A 16,629-nucleotide genomic window follows, 5' to 3' on the forward strand; every position below is an offset into this window, starting at 1 on the left:
ATGACTGGGAGGACACCTCAGCACATTGTCCCTCAGACTCACAGACCACGCTCCCGCCAATCCCTATAACTCAATGGTCTATAGGATGCATTTTTCTGTAACCATCAAACTCCATCAGGCATAGCTCTTTCCTGATCTGAGATCCTTATTGCACTTTAAATATGCCTCATCCTTGAACAACTGGACATCCTAAGTTTGTCTTATCAATCCAGTTCCATTAGTTTATGTTCCTTGTAATCAAAGAAGCTGGTTTATACCTCCCAGTCCATTTCACACCTTAAAATTCCTTCTTTCTCTTTCAATTCTAAGTGCGTGCCAGCGATTTCTTAATTCACCCCATCCAAGCTCTATCCTCCCACCCTAACCTCTTTGTGTCTCCTCTCCCCTCTCCTAGGTCCTCACCTGGGAGGGGCAAGGTGGAGGCTAGAGAGGGAGACTAGTGACTCTCATCTGCACTCAGAAATCAGAAAAAAAAAAAAAAAAAAGGAGGAGGCGAGTGTTTAAACTGTAAAGATAACTGAAATTAGAAAAAAAAATAGTTCTTTTAAAAGGAAAACTCTAAGTATTATCCCATTTAAAAAGAAAACAAACAATAGGAAAACCTTTGCAAACATTCACATATATGTTATTTTTGTCTGGCAAAGCCTCTCCTCCCATCCACTCTAGGGAAGGGAGGGGTGGGAAGGGCCCAGGACGGATGAGGAGAGTTAAGGGCCTGCCATCCTGCACCCCTTAAGCAGCTTTGAGGGGACCCTTTCAGGATACAAGGAAGGCGTCAAACTGCAAGGGCACGAGGTGGAGGCAGTTCTACAGAGGCAGTTGGAGGGGGAGGGAACATCACCTTCCTATTGGTGGACTGGTGGACGGTTTGGAAAATGCCATCTTCCTATTGGCCCACTTCTTGACACGTGTGCCCTATCGTATGCTTCATGGCAGAGGGGCCTGCTTGGGGGCGGGGCAGGGGGGGGAAGCCGTCTAACAGAGAACAGATGAATTAGAATTCGTTGATGGCTTGAAGGACAGCTAGGATTCAGGGGTAGAGCTGAACGAGGAGACGGGAAGAGGAGGTGGGGGAAATGAGAGCAGCCCCAACAGTTAGTGCTTTAACAGGCGGTATAGGATAACAGTTAAGACGGCAGGTCCTAGGGTGGGACTATCTGAATTTCAAATTCAGAGTCCACGGATAATGGATAATAAAAGAAACATACTGTCTGGCTCCATTTGGACGAAGTTGCAAACGGGCAAAATAACTTCCGTGAAAAATCTGAACAGCGTTTAACTTGGTGGGAGATACTGAGAGGAGACCTCAGGGAGACTTCTGAGGGGTTGGGAATGCCCTTATATAGATCGTAGGCATTTACACATAAACCTCCTATGTGCATTTTAAGACCAACTGGATTTTTTTTTTTTTTAATGGTGCCCAGAGACATGTGGAATCTTAGTTTCCCACCAGGGCTGGAACCCTTACCCCTTGCAATGGAAGAACGGAGTCTTAACCATTGGACTGCCAGGGAAATTCCTAGAATTTTTAAAACGTTAAACAAATTTAGGCTCTTCCATTCCCTGAGTGATGGTTGGCTAATCTCTGTGGGCCTCAATTTTTTCATCTGTGAAGTTAGGATAATAATAATGCCAGCTCATTAAATGCTAATTATACAGACACTGATCTGAGTGTTTAGCAATATTAAGTCATTTTTTCAAAACAACGTTGCAGATGGGGAGTATTATTGTACCCATTTTACAGGTGAGGAAACAGAGGCATGGAGAGAACTGGTGCCTTTTCCAAGGTTATGCAATATGGTTTTTTCCAACCATATTTTCTGAATGTATTGGTCTCTCTCATGTTAAATGGATATAGAAAACTCATAAATTAATTTTCCTAAAGAAACTGAAAGGTTAAGAGAAAAAGGGAACAAAATATCACTGAATACAATTTAGACATGTCATCCACATTTTCAGGTTAAATCAAGAGCGAGATAAAACTGTTTAAGATGAGACTCTGGTTGCGTAACTGGTATCCATCTTTAACATCTTATTTTGCTGGAGACTGAAGTGTGCTTATTTAAAAGACTATATTTCCCAGCTGGCCAATGTAATAATGTAAACTGAAATCATTATGTGGGGTTATGAGGAAAGCACCTTTTTAAAAAGGGACATACTGCAGTCACAAAGAAAGAACTATGTGAAAAGATACAGAACTGAGGTTTGAAACCAGATAGCCTGACGCAAGTCTGTCCTGTCACCTTCCCTGGTCCTGTGTAAGCTCATTTCAAGGATTAAATAGAGATAACATGGATAACCTGGGTTCAGAGCCTGTCAGCTACATGGGCACTCACTGAGCACAAGGCACTAAAATACTAATATGCTTTATCCCATTTAAGCATCACTGCAGTCTTTTGAATAATTTCCCCCATTTTATAGCTGAGAGGACTGAGGCTCAGAGAAGTTAGATGACTTGTTCTGGGATTGCACAGTAAATGGCAGCTCTGGGACTCAGACCCTGGTCAACAGGAGTGCTGCCCTCCAAGGTGGGAGCAGAAAGGAAAGAAGGCAAGGGAGGCAGAGGGAGGAATATTAGGGGAGGCAGTGAAGAGAAAGCCATTTTCCCTTCTGGTGCGGAGGGCCAGTCATTGCTCTCTGCAGCCATGGGCTTACTCTGAAATAGACTGAGGAAGGGGTGAGTCCATGAGCTGGTAAAGGTCGGGCCCTAGTTTCACTGGAATCTGGGCATTCTCTTCCACGTTTCTTTCCTTATCAGGTTCTTCCTGTTCAGAATAAAACAGTCCAAGGCTGCATGGGCTTGCCTGAGAGAGATAAGTAAGGAGGGGAGAAAAAGAAAAACGGTAGTTTAGAGCAATGGCTTTCACCATTTTTTTACAGAGAGACACATTTCATGACTCAGCACATACACACACATGCCAAACTTTCTCACAATACTTTCAGATTCTGATTATGTGCAGGGCACACTGTATTGTATTATTTTTCCTTTTTATCATTTTTTATCTCCCCAAATACTTATCATGACCCATTAAGCCTATTTCACAACCCACTTATGAGTAGCAACCCGAGTTGCTGGTTAAGGGCAATATTTCTCAACTTCTTTTCACTATTGCTCCCCTATCCTTTTTTAGACATTCTGTTTCGTAATGACCATTTTTCATGAACTTCTGATAACATGGATATACTCTATTTGTTGTTGTTCCATCCAACCATCTCATCCTTTGTCATCCCTTTGTCATCCTTTGTTGTCCTGCCTTCAATCTTTCCCAGCATCAGGGTCTTTTCCAATGAGTCAGTTCTTCTCATCAGGTGACCAAAGTATTGGAGCTTCAGCTTCAGCATCGGTCCTTCTGGTTAATATTCAGGACTGATTTCCTTTAAGATTGACTAGTTTGATCTCCTTGCAGTCCAAGGGACTCTCAAGGAGATATCATAGCAACTCATTTTCTGAACCAACTGTACACACAGCATCCCAACATCCAGTGAGATAGTACTAGTCCCCCTCTGCCCATGAATAAGCTGAGGCTGCAAGATGATATTAATTATTGAAGATTGAGATGGCTGGTAAATGGACTGGGAATCCAGAGACCAACCCAGATCCTTGCTCAGCTGCTTAATCATCTTCTCCAAGGCTTCACTTCCTCAGGTGGAAAATGGTGGAGTTTCCAAAGAAGTGTTCATTAAACCTCAGGTCCTCCCCCACATATAAGCTAATAATAGCAAACATTTATACTGGCTACCTACTCCAGTATTGTTGCCTGGGGAATTACATGGACAGAGGAGCCTGGTGGGCTATAGTCCATGGGGTTGCAAAGAGTTGGACACGACTGAGTGACTAACACACACACAGAGTATATACCAGATGTCAGGCACTAATCTATGCCCTTCGCATATTTTAACTAATATAATCCTTACAATAACCCAAGAAGAAGATACTATTTTTTTTTATTTTTTATATGGAGCATTTTTAAGTGTTTATTGAATTTGTGACAATGTTGTTTCTGTCTTATGTTTTGCTTTTTTTGGCCACAAGACATGGAATCTTAGCTCCCCGACCAGGGATCCGACCCTCACCCCCTGCATTGGAAGGTGAAGTCTTCACCACTAGACCACCAGGGAAGTCCCATGGGAGATGTCATTATTAATTTCCTTTTTCAGATGAGGGAATCGAGGCACAGAGAGGTTGTGTGTCCTGCTCAAGGTCACACAGGTCAGAAGTGGCAATGCTGGGATTTGAACCAATAGTCTGGGTTCCAGAATACCTGCTTTTAACCATGTCTGTTGAAAGGAAACATTTTATCAGTACTGAAAAAACTGAAAACCAATATCACTTGTTGTAAATAAGGTCAACAAAATAAAATGAAAAAACTTGTTCTTACATTCTCGCTAGATATCATCCCATGCTCAGAATTGTGAGCCGGAGGCCTTCTCTCTCTTTTTTAAAGACAAGACAAGACAAGCAAGGATAGAGAGGTGTTAAAGGGCTTCTGGCAGCAAAAGGAGACTTTGTTCTGGAATAATCAGAAGTGTTGAAAGAGAACTGGAAAGAGAATGGCTTTCAGGGGTGTGTGTGTGTGTGTGTGTGTGTGTGTGTGTGTGTGCGCCTCTGCACACACGCTTTCTTTCTGACGGGTGTACCATCTAAAACAGCAGTCCCCAAGCTTTTTGTCACCAGGGGCCGGTTTGGCCGAAGACAATTATTCCAATGACAAGGGGGTTGGGGGTGGGGTGGGGAGGGTGGGTTGCAGGGGGAGGATAGGGTGGGTTAGAGGGGTGCGGGGTGGTTTCAGGATGATTCAAGCTCATTGTATGTTTGTGCACAATATTTCTAATCTAATGCCATCATTGATTTGACAGGAAGTACCTAGTCGGTGGCCCAGGGGTTGGGGACCCTTGATCGAAAATAAACCCAAGATGGGATGCCTTCCACACACCCTGATCCCCTGTCTGGGCGTTTCAGGAGTGTCTGAACATACCCAGGAGGAAGGCCGACACACCAGCCAGTCCAGGCTGGGGGTGCAGTCCCAAGCTACCAGTGCCTCTGGAGGGCAGCTGGCAGCGCCCACAGGGAGAGGGGCAGCGAGGGGTGGCACTGCCACCGTGCCCATCAAGGCTCCGACGACTTCGGCCGCAGCTTTCCTGCCCCAGCCTGGCCCCTCAGGTGAGTCTCTCACCCCCCAAGGGGACCTCACACACCTGTCACACAATTCACCCTGGACCTGGAGTTTACCGTTTGCCCGCTCTCTCAGCCTCCTTTAAGTCCAGATGCTGACTTGCACATCTTCTTTGCCTGGGTGCTGTGCCGCCTCGGCCCTGCGGAGGTGTGCAGGTGTGATTATCATCAGAGCCTGTGAATAAGTAAACGATAAGCGGCCAGAAGTGGCTTGTTTCCCACATGATACCCAGGAAAGGGTTCAATTCCCTCTCCTGTGCTCTGGGGTGCGTCCTGGCCAGCATGCCAGATCATTTATTATTTAGTGCTTTTTTTTGGTATCTGTCCCAAGTTAGTTTCAGGCAAGTTCAGTCTCAGTCTTCATCTGTCTAATAGAAAAGGGCACAACAGATGAGCTGAAGTGAGAAAATCAAGCCTCCAGACCCTTTTTCCCTCTCATGAGTTGGCTGTGTGACCTTCATCAAGTGTCAGAACCTCTCTGAGCTTCAGTTGAATACCCAGAGTCCCATTGCCTGAGCTCAAATCTTAGTTCTGTCACTCACTAACCAGGAGAACTTATGTGAGTGATTGAACTCCTCTGAGCCTCAGGCTTCTTATCTGTAAAATGAGGACAAGAGCAGACCTCTACACAGGGCTCTGGGATGACTGAATGAGATGTGTGTAAACACAGTCCAATGTGGCACTGTAAATATTCACCGTGACAGTCATTAATGGTTCTGTTGTTCACTTATTTATGTATTTATGCACGCACCTTGCAGCATGCAGGATCTTAGTTCCCTGACCAGGTATCGAACTTGTGCCTCTAGCAGTGGAAGTGTGGAGTCTTAACTGCTGGATCGCCAGGGGAGTCCCCCTGTTGTTCTGGGTTTTTTTTTTTTTTTTTTTTTTGAGCCCTCTTCTGTACCAGTTGCTCTACATACTTGCCTTCTAATCATCACAATGAACCCTGTCAGTTTCTTACATAATCCCTATTTGCCAGGGGAAGACTGAGGTTTGGGGAAGTCAGCTTTGACTCTCCCAAGGTCACCTAGACACATGGAGGCATAACTAGAATTCAAACCTATATCTTGCCTGGTTCTAAAATTCCTTTTCAACTGAATCCTAATTTGTTTCTATCTGTAACATTAGAAACTTTGGAAATGATAGCTTCTTCCACTTTCATTTTACTGTTAGGATGAAAGAAGACCAAGTCTGTGAAGAGGCCTCTACTGATGTTCTAACTCAGCTCAGCTTCTTATTCCCTCAGTGATAAGAAGTAATTAAGCACAGATCTTTCATTTTCATAATGAGGAGGTTGATGAACCCCTTCTTCATCTCTGGGAAGCAATATTATCTGATGTCCAGAGGAGGGAGTTGAAAGTATTAGATAAAAATCGGAACTGCCAGGTTCCCTTCCCACATCCAAGCCCAGGTCTGCAGAGGTGTCTTTCTTCGTCTGGGTTTTCTCTGCATCTCAGGTCCCCACCCACCCTACGGTGAATGGAAGGACACAATCTTTTACTCTTTCCCAGGGCGCGTGTAAAACTACAGGTGAGGCTATCTGACATTGCCAGCTTTGAGCTTTAGGTAAAGGGAGGTCTTATGGCTATTTGGCTATTGTGAAGTCAGTTTCTCCCTGCCTCCAGTGAATGGTGTGATATGGGTAGAAGTGGGGCCCTGGCAAAGGGGTGCATTCATTCTCCTCCTCCTGGCTTGCCTTGCAAAGAGCAGACCTGGTGCCCTGTGCACCCTCCTGCATCATGTATGCGCCCGTGGTAGGAACAGAATACCATCCATGGCGAGTTTGGCCACTGCAGCCCATGGATGTGTCCAGAGGTCTTGCCAAGGCTGACGTCTCTCTGTTGGCAGGAGTGAAGGGAGGGCGGGGCCCTATGTCACCTGAAGCCCTTTCCTGGTCTGAGGTGGGAACTGGTTTCATCTTGGGTCTCAGGATTCTGCAAAGATAGGGGCAGACGAGAAGACGGCCCTAAGCAGGCAGTCTGACCCAGACTTAGATTCAACAGAAATGACACTGGGAACAGCTAGACTCGGGTTTTCTGGGCTTGAAGCTCCCTCTGAGTGGGCTGGGGTGGCAGAGCCAGTGGGACCTTCTCAGTAAGGGGAGGCCTGGGAACCAGGGATGCAGACCCTGGTGATTTCACACACACCCTGTATTGGAAGGCAAAGTCCCAGCCACTGGACTGCCAGGGAAGCCTCTCTCTTTTTAAAATATTTATTTATTTGGCTGCTGGGTCTTAGTTGTGGCATGAGAGATCTTTAGTTTATAGCATGTGGAATCTAGTTCCCTGAGCTGGGATCAAACCCAGCCCCCTGCATTGGGAGCTCGGAGTCTTAGCCACTAGGCCACCAGGGAGGTCTCTACCCTGGCAATTTCCTTTTCTTTTTTTTTTTTTTCAAAATTTTTGGATGTGGGTCATTATTTATTTATTTTTTTGGGGGGGGTCATTTTTTAAAAAGTCATTATTGAATTTGTTGCAATATTGTTTCTGTCTTATGTTTTGGCACTTTGACCAACAGGCAGGTGGGATCTTAGCACCCTAACTAAGGACTGAACCTGTGTACTCTGCATTGGAAGGCAAAGTCCCAATCGCTGGACTGCCAGGGAAGTTCCTTTAAAAACTATATTTATTTATTTGGCTGCACCAGGTCTCAGATGTGGCATGTGGGATCTTCAATCTTAGTTGCATCATTCAGGATCTTTAGTTGTGATATATGAACTCTTCCTTGCTGCATGTGGGATCTAGTTCCCTGACCAGGGATCAAACCCAGACTCCCTGCATTGGGAGCTCAGAGTCTTAGCCATTGGACCACTAGGGAAGTCCTGGCCCTGGCTGTTTCTGTGGCTGCCTCCTGGTGCAGGGAACTCCTCAGGTAGCAGCCACGGTGAGGTATATCGGGGCAGAGACTATGCACAGAAGTAGGCGTACTGTGTTGCTTTCAGGGGAACATGCCAGGATGTAGTAACCAAAGGCGAGCTCTGAGGCCTCTTTGAGGGAGGTGTGCTTACAGGAGTGTGTGTGTGTGTGTGCATACGCACAGCATATGTGTGGAGAATCAAAAAGGTCAGCAAGAAAGTGGGAGGTCAAAGTGCCTGAAGAGCCAAGGGAACAGGGCATCTGGAAAACATTACCTGATTGGTTGGATCCTATTCATTCACAGAATCAGTAAGTACTCAGTGGGGGCCCCCCCCTAGAGCCAAACTAAATGCTAGGCTTGGGATATGAAGGTGAATCAGACCCAGGCACTTGCAGTCTTAACTGAGGATCCAGGCAGTAAAATGAATTTCAATACCTTGTGATAAGTGCTAGAACAGCCGTGTCTGTATATGGTACCCAAAGCAGTCACCTTTGCCTAAGGCAGGCAGGAAGACCACCCTGAGGCAAAACTTGAGCAGGGGTTCAAAGGATGAGGGTGTTAGTAGTTGGTGGTAGGGGAATAGGGTTGGGGAGACAAGGGAAGGGTGTTCTATGCAGAGGGAATAGCGGCTGTGAAACCCTATACACCGGTTCAGGAACCTTGAGTAGGCCTTATGATGGAAACATGAATGAGCTGATGGGGCACAAAACAATTTTGTTTACAAATGATCTGATCAGTGGAAATAAGCAACACCAGGGCTGGAAATTTGTCTGCCTTAGTCTCTGCTAGGGTCCCAAAGCCTAGAGCAGTGCTTGGGACCCTGTTGGATACATCATGAATGAATAAACCAAGGTGGCTCAGTGGTAAAGAATCCACCTGCCAAGCAGGAGATGCTGGTTAGATCCCTGAGTCAGGAAGATCCCCTAGAGAAGGAAATGGCGACGCACTCCCGTATTCTTGTCTAGAAAATCCCATGGAGAGGAGCCTGGTGAGCTACAGTCCATGGGGTGGCAAAAGAGTTGGCTACAACTTAGGGGCTAGACAATAACAACAGGGGACTTCTCTGGTGGTCTGGTGGCTAAGACTCCCGTACTCCCAATACAGGGGGCCCAGGTTCCATCCCTGGTCAGGGAACTAGATCTCACATGCAACTGTCCAACTAAGACCTCGTGGAACCAAATAAATTAATTAATTATAAATAAGTAAATAAACCGAAGATAGGCGGTACCAAGAGTGGATGGTGTGGACAGTCGGCTAAAGCGTTTGGGCTTTACACTGGAGTCAGTGGGAAACCCTTTGGGGGGTTAAAAATTCAAAAGGCACAAGATCTGACCTGGATGGGAGGAAATCACCCTGATAGTGATATGAAGGGTGAAGAGATCAGATGATGAATCTTAAATTTGGGCACTGTCAATAAAGATCGGGGGTCGGGTTGAAAAAATATTGAGGATAATTCTATGCCATTAAGAAGTAGCTCTGATTTTAACAATACCCCTGGGAGGCAGGCGTTTCCTCGTTATACAGAGAAGAAAATGGACTCAGCGAGGCGCGGTGACTCGGCCGAAGTCACACAGCCAGTTGGCGGCATAGCCCGGGGGTTCAGTCTGGCCTTTGTGGCGCCGCAGGACCCAGCACACGATGTGGATCTGAGCCAGGCGGGTAGCGGCGGGAACTCGCCCCTTCTACTCAGTAAGTGCGGGAAAGCCCAGCGGATCGCTACTAAAAAGAACTGGTGCCCACAGACAGGAAGGGGGAAGCGAGGCGCGGAGAAGGAATGTTGGGTCTGGGCGGCCGCCGTAGGAGCGGTGCTCTCATCTCCATGGCAACAGCGAGAAGCGGCGGGAGGCCTCTGGGCGGTGCAGCCGCCGCGGCGGATTGGAGCGGGAAAGACGCGGAATCCGTGAACTGCCTGTGGCCCCAAGGGCGCAGGTGATGGGGTTAGGTCGGTGGAGGGAGCCCGGAGTTTAGGGAAAAACGGAGGGTCGGGCTGGGGCCTTCGAAGAAGGCGCTGCCCCCTACCCCCGATCCTCACTGTTCGGGCCAGGGACCATCGTTGGGCCTCAGTTTCCCCAAACGGGAAATGGGAGGAGGAGAACGGGCACCCGAGCCCAATGGCCCCTCTCAGTCACTGAGGCCCAAGACTTTCTCTCCTCTGCAGCTCCTGGACTGACCGGCGGTGTCCTGCCCCATGGACGTGAGTCTTAGGCCCCGTACCCCTCTCTGGCGCGGCCCCCTCGGCACCCCTAACTTACCTTGACTTTGCCTTCCTTGGCGCCAGGATTGGAGCTCTTTACCCAACATAGGCCCTTCCAGCTCAGGACAAGAACTGTGAGAGAGAAAGAGAGTGCAGGGGTGGCCTTGCCAAGGCAGGGCACGCCGCACTCTGGCAAGATGAGGAGTTAGGAAATCAAGGAGGAAAAGCATTCCAGGAAGATAGAACAGCATGGGCAGAGACGTGGATGTGAAAGAGAGGCCAGGGAATTGTCAGGACTTTAGTATGGCTGGAGTATAATGGGGGACAGAGGGAGAGGCAGGCAAGGCTAGACTAGAGCCTTTGTCGCTGAGATAAGAAGTTTGGACCGAGTCAGTGGGAGCCACTGATGGACTGTCAGGGAGGGAGGGATACTCAAGGACAGCTGATATGGAAAGGGGCACAACTTCAGAGTGCAAGACAGAGGCCAGTACTGTGGGCTGAGTAGTCCAAGGGAAACAGAGACAAGAGGTCTGTTTGGAGAGACATTCTGAAAGGAAGAGCGATAAGTCTTGGAAAAGTCTAGAATGACCAACAGGTCTCTGATGGTGCTGAAATGGGGATGACAAGAGAAAAGGCAGGATTGGGGACAAGACGAAGATGAAGATGTTAGTTGCTATCGTGTCTGACTCTTTGCGACCCCATGAACTGTAGCCCGCCAGGCCCCTCTGTCCATAGGATTTCCCAGGCAAGAATACTGGAGCGGGTTGCTATGTCCTTCTCCAGGGGTTCTTCCCGACCCAGACAGTGTAGCCCTATTACTCTCTCCACACCACATGGTGGCTGTTCCTTCCCGCTTCCCAGCTACCTCCTGTGTCCCTCCTGGTGTTTCTGTGTCCCCACAGCCCCTCCACATCTCCGCGTCACCCTTTCTTCCTGTGCTGTCCAGGCCTCCTCTAGCCTGTGGAATCCAACCCCGGCTCCCGTCAGCGGCCCCTCCCTGCTGCTCCCCATCCCGGCCATCGTCGTGCTCTCCGTGGGCATCTATCTGTTGCTGTTGGGTCTTGTGCTGCTGACCAGGCACTGCCTGCTGGTGAGGGGCCTGGTGGGGGCTGGAGTTTGGGCCCTGACAGGGGAAGAGGTCAGCTTGTCCCCCTATTTGCAGGCCCTTACCCTGAGACGCCTTTGCCATTTATTCTCCATATCGGCCCCTCACCTGGGCCAGGAGACCCTCTTCTCCTGTCCCCAGCTGAATCTTCTCCGGCCCCTCTCTCCAAAACCGAGACTCAGCTGTCCCTCCCAACCTGCCACCTGGCCTGGATCCTGAGCGCTGCCCTCTCCTAGGCCCAGGGCTGCTGCACAGACTGCAGCTCCCCCTGCAGGAAGCAAGGCGCCTCCAGGCCCCAAGACTGTTGCCAGACCTGCGCCGAAGCCTGTGACTTCCCCCTGCCCAGCCCAGCCCGCTACTTGGATGCCTGCTGCCCTCAGCCCACCGAAGCTGTGAGTTCTCGTCCTGGCTCCTGGCCCCTGGCCCCTGAGTCCTGATCCCGGTACTCTCAATGCTTTCACTTTTTTTTCGGTTCAACAAAATTTATTACGGAGCAACTATTCTAGGCCAGGCCTAGTTCCAGGTACTGGGTCAGGTGGAGACAGGCGAAAACAACATCAACAACATATCAGATATTTTCTGGTAATGAAAGCTTCTTGGAGAAAGAAGAGCAGGGCAGTAGCTGGAGAAGGGTGACCTATGTACCATGCAGGGCATACTTCGACCTCTGAAAATGGTAGTTAAAGCAGACAGAGCTCCTTCTGTTCTTGGAGTGAGTACAATGTTCTAGATACTGTGCAACTTCATTAACAACCTCCAGAGCTGAGTATTTTTAAAACCCTATGTACATGTTTTTTGATTACAAAGTATACATGTAGGAATACACAGAAAGTACAAGTTACTTTATAAGCCAGCCCTGTAACCAAGGTTACTATGTTTGGTGTATGTCCCTGATATAGTAATACACATACCGTGTTATCACTATTGCATTTCACTGTTGATAAAAATGTATGCCACAGGGACTTCCTTGGTGGTCCAGTGGCTAAGACTGCACTCCCAATGCAGGGGGCCCGGGTTCAATCCCTGGTCAGAGAATTAGATCTCACATGCTACAGCTAAGACCTGGTGCAACCAAATAAATATTTTTTACAAAATGTATGCCACACCTACTATTTCCTCCCAGCTGCCACTTTCCCTTTTTAACCTGACATCACACCTTGGCTACCCGTCCACGCTTTTATCCTCCTTTTGCAGGGGGCATAACTTGGCGCAGGACGTTTAGTTGCTTCTCCAGTGTTCCACAGCACAGTCTTGCAGAGCAAATTGCTCCATCGTGTGTTGAAACAGAACCTTCAGGGAGAAGCCTGGGTCACAGCGGACAGGCTGTTTTTGCATTTGTGGCTTTAAAGATGTTAAGTGTCATTGACCACCTTCCTAGGCCATGCTTATTTTGGGCTCAGAGATTTAGACAGCAAAGCTCCTGGCCTTGAAATGGGGACCTTCCCTAGGGAGGTAAGAGTGAGGGGAAAAGACCAAGCAGAACTTGGGCAGACTGCAGTTGCAAATCCCTGCAAGAAGTTTTGAGTTTCAAAATCAATTGCAGGGCAAGGAGTACTCCTCTTTCAGATATAATCTGCTGATTTCTCAGGAGCAGCGCAGAGATGAGGCCCAGGGCTTGGGCTCCAGGGATTAAGGGGAAAAAGGAGAAGACCCTAGGTCCTCCAACTTCCTGTTTTACAGGAAATTCAAAATGATTTCTTGTTCTCTGCCGTGGGGACCCCACTCCCTTCACCTTCTGTCTGTAGGAAGGGAGTGGTCAGGGGCTTCTCCTCCTCCCTGAGAATGAGGTGTGCTGTCAGGAGGGACTGACTCCTCCCATTGCCCCCTCCAGGGCTGCAGGGCATCCAAGCCAGGAGACCTGCAGGGCCTGATCCTACCCAGCTTCTGCCAGAGCCAGGAGAGGCTCTAGAATGGTGAATGGTGGGGCGGGGTCATTCCATCCTTGGGCTGTCTTTCCACAAAGCACAGTAAGGCCTCTGTATTCTTCAGTTTCCTTATAGGAACAAAAGCAACTGCAAATATTCCAAAGCCCTTGCCTCTTCCACAGCTGTAGATATTGGGGCACACACAGGCCTCAAGCCTGGGCCGAGACACAAACCCAGGTTTCTCTTTCTCTCGATGGGAGAAACTCACCTGTGCTACATCTTTCACAGGTGTGCCATGAGGGCCTAATTCATTCATTCATTTATTTATCCACTTACCAAAGAGTTGAGGCTTCCCTAGTGGCTCAGACAATAAAGAATCCACCTGCAATGAAGGAGACCCAGGTTCAATCTCTGGGTTGGGAAGATCCCCTGGAGAAAGGGAATGGCTACCCACTTCAGTATTCTTGCCTGGAGAATTCCATAGGCAGAGGAGCCTGGCAGGCTACAGTCCACCGGGTCACAAAGAGTCGGACATAACTGAGAGACTGACACTTCACACTACCAAAGACTTCGAAGTTACTGTTGAGGAACTGTGCTGGGCCCTGGGGGTGTGGTGGAAACAAGGTAGATGTGCCCCAAACATCATGGGGCTTACATTCCTGCAAAGGACAGGGAGAAATACGTAGGCAGTTAACATTCGAGTGTGAGAAATGATGCAACCCGGGACAGCTCTGGTTCTTAAGCGCCGGGTGTGATCAGAAGCAGGGGTGAGGCTTAAACAGAAAGCCAGGCATCTGGGCCCCATGCCCAGTAGATTTGGAATGAGATTGGAATTTGCGAATCTTTAGCAAGTTCTTAGATGGCAGACAAATACACCAGGGTTAGAGTGCAACATATGTACTCATCATACTGCTCAAGGGTGAGAGCTGTGACCCGAAGAGCTCCCCTTGGTGAGAACTCACTGTGTTCCAGGCACCATGCTTCATGCCTTCCACTGATTCCCCAAGTGACCCTGTGAAGGAGGTGTTCTACTTCCTAAATCCATTTTAGAGATGAGAAAAGTGTGTGTGTGTGTGTGTGAATTGCTCAGAGTGACCGACTCTTTGTGACCCCATGGACTGTAGCCTGCCAGGTTCTTCTGTCCATGGAATTCTCCAGACAAGAATACTGGAGTGGGTTGCCATTCCCTTCTCCAAGAGATGAGAAAAATGAGGCTCAAATCACCAATCGGCCAAGCGTGGGGCTGAATTAGATTCAAACCCCGAGCTCCAAACAGTAATGATGGCTGGCCTTTACAACCTCAGAGTGAAAGAAATCATAGTGAAAAACGAGAGAAATACGAGGGTTAACGGTCATGCAGAGCCCTTGTTTAAAAAGGGCTTAAAAAGCAGGTTCCTTACAGAAGCCACAGGGCTGCCGGCGAGAGTCAAAATATCCATTAGCTAGTTCTTAATGACTGGAGCCAAACCCTGCCAGGGGGGCAGAGCCAAGAAATGCTTTTAATACCCTCTTTTCTGAGGTGAGGGCAGTGTGGCCTCTCTCAGCCCCCAGTTCTGCACACAGAATGATGGTGCAGTCCTCCAAAAACCCATAGCGCTGACTTCAGCCTAGAGCAGGACTCCCCAGAGACGCCCCCAAACCACACCCCCATCACACACAAGGAAGCCGCCTCGCTCTCTCCCCTCCGCCATGATATACTTTTGCTTCCTCCTAGAGAATTCTTTTGGCAGGGACCAATGCACCCTCCCCTCACCGGAGCCCCTAGTGATATCTGATCTCACCAGTCATCCGACACCGCACCCCAAAACCTCAGCTCTTCTAAAGGTCATTCCCCTATTCCTGGCTTGGCCTGGAGTCTGATTGAGCTGTGCAACTGTGACTGTCACTAGCTCTGCCTCAGGCCTCAAGGAGCCAATCTTCTGTCACCCATCCTGGGTGTGACCCACTCCAGCCATTTGGCCTGACTCCAGCCCATGCCTGGAGCAGTGGCAGATCATCTGTGTCCCACGGCAGGAGCAGAGTGGATTGGAGCAGACCGGTTCTCCCTTCCTGTCTCTAAGGACATGCTGTTCCTATTCCATGAGAGGCAGACTTTCTGCCTCCCCTCTTCTTCTTTGCCTAGAGAGAAAATTTATATGCTTTGATTGAATCACGCATTCTATGTTCATTTGTATCTCAGGCACCTGCTGAGCCTGAGTCCCCTGGTAGCTCAGTGGAGATAGGAGGTGAACTGTCCCTGCCTTAGCAATCTTGAAAGAAGTTAGTATTCACGGCCCTGGGAAGCAGTGGGATCAAAGCAGGATCGCAGGGCTGGAAGCAGGCAGGCCCGGCCTCATCCCAGCCCCCTTCCCTAGTTGTATTCCTTTGCATGATCACTCCCTCTCTGAACCTTCCTCTTTTGTGGAGGCCCTCTACTCAAGGTTCTGATAAAGAAATGTGACTCCTTTTAAATAGTAAAAAAAAAAAACAAAAAATTAAATAGGAAAATTACCATTTTTAAGGAAAACTAAAAAGACTTTTTAAAATCATTCATGGACACAGTCTGTGCCTAGCACAGAGTAGGTGCTCAGAAATGGAAGGTGAATGACAGCCAGCTTGGTCTCAGGCCAAGAAAGAAATCCATAAAACCAGCAGGTGGTTTTCATCATAGAGTGTGTGTGCTTTCCCTGTCTTAATGACTTGCAATTGTATGGGGTCGTAAGGGTATAGTAGAACCATCTCTGAGCTGAACACTGGGGCGTAAGTGTGGGGCCAGGGCTAACTGATCTCTGGCCCTCAGTCTCTTCATCTATAAGATGGGAAGAAAGAAGGGATGTGCATGCATGCTAAGTTGCTTTAGTCGGGTCTGACTCTCTGCTTCCCCATGGACTATAGCCTGCCAGGCTCCTCTGTCCATGGGATTCTCCAGGCAAGAATACTGGAGTGGGTTGCCATGCCCCCCTCCAGGGGCTCTTCTCAACCCAGGGATCGAACTCGAGTCTCTGGAATCTCCTGCACTGGGAGGCGGATTCTTTACCAATAGTGCCAACCGGGAAGCCTAAAAGAAATGATCTCCCCCCAAAATGACTTCTTCCAGCTCCTTCCAGTTGTTAGGAACATTGCCTCCCGGCTGACTTCTCAACATCACAAGGAGCTGATTTCTTCCCAGGAGTGGTGGATGGTACCCTCTGATCCACTGGACAAGTGGGACTTTCCAGGCCTCTCTGTTCCCTTCTCCCTTGAAAAGGAAACAGCTCCAGGCTTTGGTGCCCTTCCCTTGCCCACCTCCCTCACTCCACCTCCTCTCCCGCAGGACTGGGCCCCTCGCTGCCCTCGCTGCTGCCCGCTCTGTGACTGTGCCTGTGCGTGCCAACTTCCTGACTGCCAGAGCCTCAACTGCCTCTGCTTTGAGATCAAGCTCCGATGACGATCCAGGGTCCCTGCTCTTTGGGGAGCG

The 16,629-nt window shown here is 48.7% G+C and overlaps 1 protein-coding gene across 1 annotated transcript; it reads left to right on the forward strand.

The window, feature by feature from the left end:
* Nucleotides 1-4,914: 4,914 nt before the first annotated feature.
* Nucleotides 4,915-16,599, forward strand: LOC138076156 (uncharacterized). The gene is made up of 4 exons (XM_068968382.1): nucleotides 4,915-5,161; nucleotides 11,126-11,313; nucleotides 11,565-11,720; nucleotides 16,486-16,599. The coding sequence occupies exons 1-4, from the start codon at nucleotides 4,915-4,917 to the stop codon at nucleotides 16,597-16,599; spliced, it is 705 nt and encodes a 234-aa protein (XP_068824483.1).
* The last annotated feature ends 30 nt before the right edge of the window (nucleotides 16,600-16,629 follow it).

The sequence above is a fragment of the Capricornis sumatraensis genome, chromosome 3 (assembly GCF_032405125.1).
Source record: "Capricornis sumatraensis isolate serow.1 chromosome 3, serow.2, whole genome shotgun sequence".
In the NCBI taxonomy this organism is placed as follows: Eukaryota; Metazoa; Chordata; class Mammalia; order Artiodactyla; family Bovidae; genus Capricornis; species Capricornis sumatraensis.